This window comes from Trachypithecus francoisi, unplaced genomic scaffold (assembly GCF_009764315.1).
Source record: "Trachypithecus francoisi isolate TF-2019V2 unplaced genomic scaffold, Tfra_2.0 Contig00652, whole genome shotgun sequence".
In the NCBI taxonomy this organism is placed as follows: Eukaryota; Metazoa; Chordata; class Mammalia; order Primates; family Cercopithecidae; genus Trachypithecus; species Trachypithecus francoisi.
The window spans coordinates 60,334-68,329 of record NW_022680797.1 but is presented as its reverse complement, the minus strand read 5'-3'; the positions used below and the strand labels follow the sequence as shown (position 1 = coordinate 68,329).

The window sequence follows — 7,996 nt, the reverse complement described above, 5'->3', positions numbered from 1 at the left end:
ACATAAACTAGACAAAAGTTATTATTTGTTTTTTATAGAAAAAATAAACTTTGTTTAAAGAGAAATGGTGAAGAGACATGGAAAGACTAAAACTTACAGGTGAATACTTACAGAGAATGACAGTATTTAGCTCAGCCTGAAGACAGATGAGGATGAAAAATGTAATGGGAACTAGTAAGAGTTTTCTAAAAATCAACTTAATAAGATGTAATTTAACTTGGAATATCTTAAACTATTAATGACAGTGTTTCTAGAGCATCTTTAAAAACTAAAATGTAAATATAGCTACCTTTATTTTTTCTTTACTAACCCTTAGTATTTTATGTGTAAAAATTCTCATTTTTAACAAACATTTTTGGCAGTTTACATTTCAGAAAAAATAATGATGCAAGTGTGAATCATTTTTAGCTGTTTTAAGAAAATGACTATTTTTGAAATCTGTCCTTATTGGCATCAGGTTTATAAAATGCACTTTATATACCTGCCTAAATACATATTATTCATCAACTTATGAGAAATATTTTTTTTTTTTTTTTTTGAGACGGAATCTGGCTCTCTTGCCCAGGCTGGAGTGCAGTGGCCGGATCTCAGCTCACTGCAAGCTCCGCCTCCTGGGCTTATGCCATTCTCCTGCCTCAGCCTCCTGAGTAGCTGAGACTACAGGCGCCCGCCACCTCGCCCAGCTAGTTTTTGTATTTTTTAGTAGAGACGGGGTTTCACCGTGTTAGCCAGGATGGTCTCGATCTCCTGACCTCGTGATCTGCCCGTCTTGGCCTCCCAAAGTGCTGGGATTACAGGCTTCAGCCACCGCGCCCGGCCGAGAAATAATATTTTTAAGATAGAAGAGGGTCTCTAGATTTTGCAAAAATAATTTTAAACCCTTTGTTTTCAAGCCTGAAGAAAAACACGAAGAATTCAGAAAACTTTTTGAGTTAATATCATCACTGGACTATAATGTGGATCAAATAAGAAAGAAAAATCATAAATTAGAAGAAGAGACAACTGGGTATGGTTTTCATATTGTAGAACATTTTAGCCATTTATTAATTGAAAATTGTAACTTTACTTGACTAAAACCTAGATACAAATTCATTTTATGTCTGCATTTTCTTAATTAAACGAATTCTATTTTAAAATGTATTTCAGAAACTCACAACGCAACTTTATAGGCATGTGAGCAGGAGTCCATGACCCTTGCACTTTTTTGTTGGAATTATTAAAAAATCAAATTTCAGTATAAAAACACAATAACTGATGAAAAAATAGATCTCTGGATGAGACCGTGTGTCACAGAGTCCAATGGAAGGGGAGAAACGGGGCAGAAGTCAGCTAAGCTGCTATGGCGAGGTTGGGATGAAAACATTCATCTTAAAAATATGTGAAAAAAGGCCGGGCGCGGTGGCTCAAGCCTGTAATCCCAGCACTTTGGGAGGCCAAGACGGGCGGATCACGAGGTCAGGAGATCGAGACCATCCTGGCTAACACGGTGAAACCCCGTCTCTACTAAAAAATACAAAAAACTAGCCGGGCGAGGTGGCGGGCGCCTGTAGTCCCAGCTACTTGGGAGGCTGAGGCAGGAGAATGGCGGGAACCCGGGAGGCGGAGCTTGCACTGAGCTGAGATCTGGCCACTGCACTCCAGTCCGGGCGACAGAGCGAGACTCCGCCTCAAAAAAATAAAAAAATAAAAATAAAAAAAATAAAAATATGTGAAAAAAAAAGAAACAATGCAATCTCAAAATTTTTTTGAATGCCAAAACATTACACTTATTTATTTATTTATTTATTTTTTGAGACAGAGTCTGGCTCTGTCACCCAGGCTGGAGTGCAATGACATGATCTCGGCTCACTGCAACCTCCACCTCCTGGGTTCAAGTGATTCTCTTGCCTCAGCCTCCTGAGTAGCTGTGATTACAGGAGTGCACCACCCTGCCCGGGGAATTTTTATATTTTTAGTAGAGACAGTGTTTCACCATGTTGGTCACACTGGTCTCGAACTCCTAACCTCATGATCCACCTGCCTCGGCCTCCCAAAGTGAGGCATGAGCCATTGTGCTTGGCAATGTATTCTTTAATGGTTTTGAAAATAATAATGACAATGCTTTGGGCATGTGATGTCAAGTGCACTTTTCATTACCTAGCTTGAATTTTTATTTCTGAAGATATTTTTGCTGTATTTGGTCATCTTTTCTTCCTTTTACAGTGTTCTTCTCTGCTGCATTCAAATTTTTTTAAGACCTATTTGTGTCATTCTTTTAACATCAAAAGTTGTCTTGATATATAGCTTGTATTTTGTTTCTGCTGCTTTCTTTTGCTTTTAGATATAAAACATATCATGGAAATGTACTCATTTTACACGGGTACCTCCACTGTATACATGAAGTATACATCTTTTTAAACTTTTGTTTTACAGAAATAAATTATCTATATGTATAAATATATGTATAACCTAAAGAAAAAGAGTAAAATGAGCATTCATGTTTTGATCACAGATTTAAAAAGAAAAATGGAATGTGTCTTTGAAGTCCTGAACGCAGCTAGTTTTCTATTTATTTACTGAGCACTTAAGTTGGTTCTCTGATTCTATTCAACATTTTTCTGTCATTGTCTTTCTCTACATGGTTTTGTGTCTCTTTCATTTTGTTGGATTATGACAGTAAAGATCTCTAGATCTCTTCTTCAAAGTCTTTAAATCATCACATATCTGTCTCCACCTTTCCTTTTTTCTGAAACTGCCTGTTTTCTTTTTCTCCTCAACTCAGATATTAAAGATGTTTCCTTACTTCTCTTTCTCTACATTGAATGACCTTCTTGATGCTTTTTGTGTGTACTTTTTTTCCTTGTTATAGACTGTGGTCAACGGATATCAAAATGTATTTTTGTGTCTTTTTCAAACATGTATGTGTTTTACTTTTTTTTTTATCTTGGTTACTCATCTCTGGGTTATGGCATATATTTACTAATAGGTTATTTTATCTTAGCATACCAAAAGGGATGTGAATAGTTTATTTATAAAAAACTGTATGGTTAGGCCAGGTGTGGTGGCTCATGCCTGTAATCCCAGCAATTTGGGAGGCCAAGGCAGGTAGATCATTTGAGGTCAGGAGTTCAAAACCAGCCTGACCAAAATGGTGAACCTCATCTCTACTAAAAATACAAAATTAGCCAGGCATGGTGGCACATGCCTGTAATCCCAGCTACTTGGGAGGCTGAGACAAGAGAATCACTTGAACCCAGGAAGCAGAAGTTGCAGTGAGCCATCATCACGCCATCACACTTCAGCCTGAGCAACAAGAGTGAAATTCCATCTCAAAAAAAAAAAAAAAAACTATATGGCTATCTTATCACTTTATATGCCATAAAATTGTTGTTCATATTATTTATCTAAGATTATAATTTCATATAGAATGTTTTCAAACTATGTTCAGTTGAAACTGAGAGGATCATAGTTTATAGATTTGTTTCTTTGATATGCCATAACATAATATCTGTTTAAACAATGATTAAATATTTATTCTTACAAATACTTGACTTACTACTTCTGTACATTTCTGCAGATATAAGAAATGCCTAGAAATGACAATAAATATGTTAAATGTATTTGGAAATGAAGACTTCAGTTGCCATGGAGACTTAAATACAGATCAACTGAAAATGGATATTCTGTTTAAGAAGCTAAAACAGAAGGTAATTAAAAAATAATTATTTTATCTTAAGGTCTAGATTACATATGCAAGACGTGCAGGTTTGTTACATAGGTAAACATGTGCCGTGATGGTTTGCTGCACCTATCAATCCATCACCTATGGATTAATCCCCGCAGGTGTTAGCTATTAATCTTGATCCTCTCCCTCCTGACCCAAACAGGCTCAGGTGTTTGTTGTTCCCCATCCCAAGTGCATGTGTTCTCATCATTCAGCTCCTACTTGTAAGTGAGAAGATGCAGTGTTTGGTTTTTTGTTCCTGAGTTAGTTTGCTGAGGATAACAGCTTCAAGTTCATCCATGTCCCTGCAAGGAGCATGATCTCATTCATTTTGTATGGCTCCATAGTATTCCATGATGTATATATGCCACATTTTTTTTTATTGTGTCTATCATTGATGGACATCTGGGTTGATTCCATGGCTTTGCTATTGTGAATAGTGCTGCAATGAACATACAAATACATGTATCTTTATAATAGGATAATTTATATTCCAACATAAGGTAATTTTAAATCAGTTTGGGGATTAAAATTATGTAATTTGGGGAAATATTAATGATGGATAAACCCAAATTCAGCCAAAATATCTTTAAGGAGGTTGATTCTGAGCCAATATGGTGACGGTGGCCCTGGATTACTGAATCTCAAGAGCTCTTGAGAATGTTTCATGAGACAGTCAGATTACAGTTTGGTTTTATACATTTCCAGCAGACAGAAGGTGTAGGGAAATCATAAATCAGTATGAGGAAGGCAGACATTGGCTCAGCCTAAAAGTGGGACATCAAAAAGGAGGGGCTCACAAGTCATAGGTGGGTTTTGGGGATTCTTTAGGTGACAATTGGTAAAGAAAATGTGTTGTCTAAAACTGGAAATAGGTAGAAAGGAAGGCCTTAATTAAGATAAGGTGGTTACGGAGGTTAAGGTTCTTATTATGTAGACAAAGCCTCATAGCTGGCAGCCCTCAGAGAAAACAGAGGGTAAAAATATCTTTTCACACTTTAAATGCATCAGGCTCTTAGTTAATCTTCCCTAGATCTGGGAAGACCTAGAAGGGGAGAGATTGTTCTACATTAATGAAGACTTCTTACAGATGCAATTTCCCCCACAGAAGACAGCTTTGTACGGCCATTTCAATTTCTTGGTCCTGCAACAGCCATTTCAAAATATGTCAAATATATATATATATGGGGGTAAAATACTTTGATTTTTTTCAGCTTCTTCTCTCTGTGATGCTGTACCAGAATCACGTTAGAAAGTAAGCCACATCATAAGAGTTAATAAAACCTATCTGATGAGATTTGATAGTTTGAAGGGTGTGATTCCCAGACCCTTTAGATAGAAACTGGGGCAAAAGAATACAAGGTCTTGCTCCTCAATATAAATCTCTTAGTGCATTAAGCGGTGAAAGATTTTTCATTTAATTTTACAGACTTGATGCTAATAAAAAGGATACTTTAAAAATATATATATATATATTCTATACAAAAGACATGCTGTTGATTCTCTTATGTCTTGAACCCTGGCCAGTGATCTGAAACCAAGCAGCCCATGTCTCCAGATCACTAGTATCAAATAAATTTCGGGGTGCAACAGGTTTATTGAGAAATAATTAACACACCATGCAATTCACTCATTTAAAATATACAAGTCATTGACTTTTAGTATTTTCAGAGAGTTATGCAATCATCATTACATCAATTTTAGAACATTTTCATCACCTTAAAAACAAACCCCACATCATTTAGCCATCTTCTGGTTTTCCCTTCCTCCCTCAGCCCTAGGGAACAACCCACCTTCTTTGTATAGATTTGCCTATAAGCCTCTGAAATAAAAAGCAAGTGGTCTACTGTGACTGGCTTATTTCACTCAGCATAATTTTTCATGATGCATCTGTGCTATAGCAGGTATTGATGCAGGGGTTTTGCTCCTTAGTACAGCTAAATCTGGGTTCTTCTCTCATGACCAGGAAAAATTAGGCACATGGACACATTGAAGGGTGAGGAGGACAGAATTTATTAAGTGAAAGGGAAGCTGTCAGCAAAGAGAGGGGTCCTGCAATCAGATTTCCACCTCACAATTGAATACCAGGACCAGCACACATGAGCTGAAGAGGCCAGGCTCCTCCTCCGCATAAGGCGTGACTTCCTGGTGGCTCCACCCCAACCCCCCAGTGCATGTGGGCCTCTGGTCCACTGCTGGCATGTCCAGGCAAAACCCTGTGCAGGTTCCCTTATCTGCACCAAATGTTTTGTCTGGTGTAGACACTTGTGGGCCCGGTTGGAGATTCTCCGGGGACTGTGCTGTATCTGCCTAGGCATTTTGCTGTCTCCCACTTCTGTCAGTATCAGTACTTAATTTCTTCTTATTGCTGAGTAATATTCCACTGTATGGATAAATCAAACATTTTATGTATCCGTTCATGAGGTGGTGGACCTTTGGGTTCTTTCCACTTTTTGACTCTTATTAATAATGCTGCTGTATAAGTTTTTGTGCTTGCATATGTTTTTATTTTTCTGGAGTATATAATTAATGACTGGAATTTCTGGGTCAGATGGTAACTTCATGCTTAACCTTTTGAGGAGCTGCCAGTTTTCCAAAGTGACTGCACCACTTTACATTCCCAGCAGCATTGGATAAGGGTTTTAATTTCTTTACATTTTTCCTAACGCTTATTTTCTCTTTTTTATTGAACAAAGATTTCATCCTGTGGTGTGAAGTGATACCACAAGGTGGTTGTGATTTACATTTTCCTAATGACTAATTACATTAAGCCTCTATTAATGTGCTTATTATCCATCTTTATATCTTCTTTGCAGAAATATCTATTCAAAATCTTTGCCCGTTTTTTAAATTGGGTTATCTTATTATTTATGAATTGCAAGGGTTCTTTCTATATCTTATATATGTAAGTCCCTTATCAGATATATGCTTTTCAAATACTTTCTTCTACTCAGTGTCTTACCTTTTCACTTCTTGATACTGTCTTCACAGGCACAGCAGTTTTCAATTTTGAAGTCCATTGACTCCATTTTTGCTTTGGAGTCAAGGCTAAGAAAACACTGCCAAATGCAGTCACAAAGATTTATACCAATGTTTTTTTCTGACAGTTTTACAGTTTTAGCTGTTACAGTTAACTGTTTTATTTTGAATTAATTTTTAAATATGGTATTAGGTGAGAGTCTAACTTTATATATATTTTTTTGCACATGCATACCCAGTTGTTCCAACACCATTTGTTGAAAAGACTATTCTTTTCCCATTCTGTTTTTTTTGTTAACCTTGTATAAAATCAGTTGTAAATGTGGAGGCTTATTTTTAGATTATCAATTCTTAGTTTGTTTATGTCTATTCTTATACTAGGACCAAATCAAATTTAATGAAAAGGTTTTTTTCAATCATGTTGCATATTACCAGTTGTCTTCTGTCATAATAAAAATTAAATGTAGTGGAATATCTTTAACTTCACCTTTTGTGTCTCAAAGGAGTCTGTGGCCACCTTATACCTTACTTACTCTAAGACATGATGGCAAATCAGGCTTACAAGATACACTTTCTTTTTTTTCTCCATTTAAACCTTTAGTCTCTTATCCAGTGCCTCCCTCTATAGTTTCGTTTTCAGTACATTTTGGTCACAGGATCTGCTGACATAGTCTACTGTTTAGTGCATTATGTTTTACTAACTCATTATAATTCATAGAATCATCCATAGATGTTTACCATCCAGGAAGGAGAAGTTTAAGTCTGAGCGGCCAGCTTTCCTCAGTGGAAATCAAGTGAAGTCATCATCTTCCAGTTCGCAGATCCTCTTGCCACGTGGTAGCTGGTTCTCTTGAGTAGCACTGTGGCTAATCCTTTTCTTGGTGCAGATCTTGCATTCTCAGAAAACACAGTTTCTATATTGACCTCCTTTGACTGAAACAGAGATGCACAGCTCTGCTTTCTAGCTCACTAGAGGATTCTTGGAATAAAAAGTTTAACTCATTCCAAGAAAAGTTTTAGGAGCGCAGCAGTTAAAAATCAGGTAATATTCAGCAATTTATCAGAGACAAATGGTAGATTGGTATTTTGAATTTCAAAATTTCAGAGCCAAGTTGTGTGTTATAGAGAAGCATTGTGGTGTAACATAGAGATGGGATCGTCTTAACTTCTCCATACAGACAAGGTTGGAGTAAAGTAAAGGAGAAGTTGCATTTGATGTCTTAACACTCAAACCTCACTATGTTTATATTACTTCTGTGAAGTCTAAAAATCATTCCATAATGTTCTCCTTATTTCCTCCTCATTGAGAAAAAG

General features: G+C 36.7%; 1 protein-coding gene across 5 annotated transcripts in view; it reads left to right on the top strand.

Annotated features, from left to right (window-relative positions):
* The first annotated feature begins 867 nt into the window (after positions 1-867).
* Positions 868-7,996, top strand: part of LOC117087424 (ankyrin repeat domain-containing protein 18B-like) — a 46,582-nt gene continuing 39,453 nt past the window's right edge. For 2 of the 5 annotated variants that reach the window (XM_033217586.1, XM_033217596.1), the window contains exons 1-2: positions 1,064-1,347; positions 3,557-3,686. In XM_033217586.1, the coding sequence (XP_033073477.1) occupies positions 1,340-1,347; positions 3,557-3,686 (138 nt within the window). In that variant the 5' untranslated portion in view covers positions 1,064-1,339. Of the gene's footprint in view, positions 1,007-1,063; positions 1,348-3,556; positions 3,687-7,996 lie in introns of those variants that run through there. The other 3 variants (XM_033217564.1, XM_033217575.1, XM_033217604.1) reach the window with 2 other exon arrangements.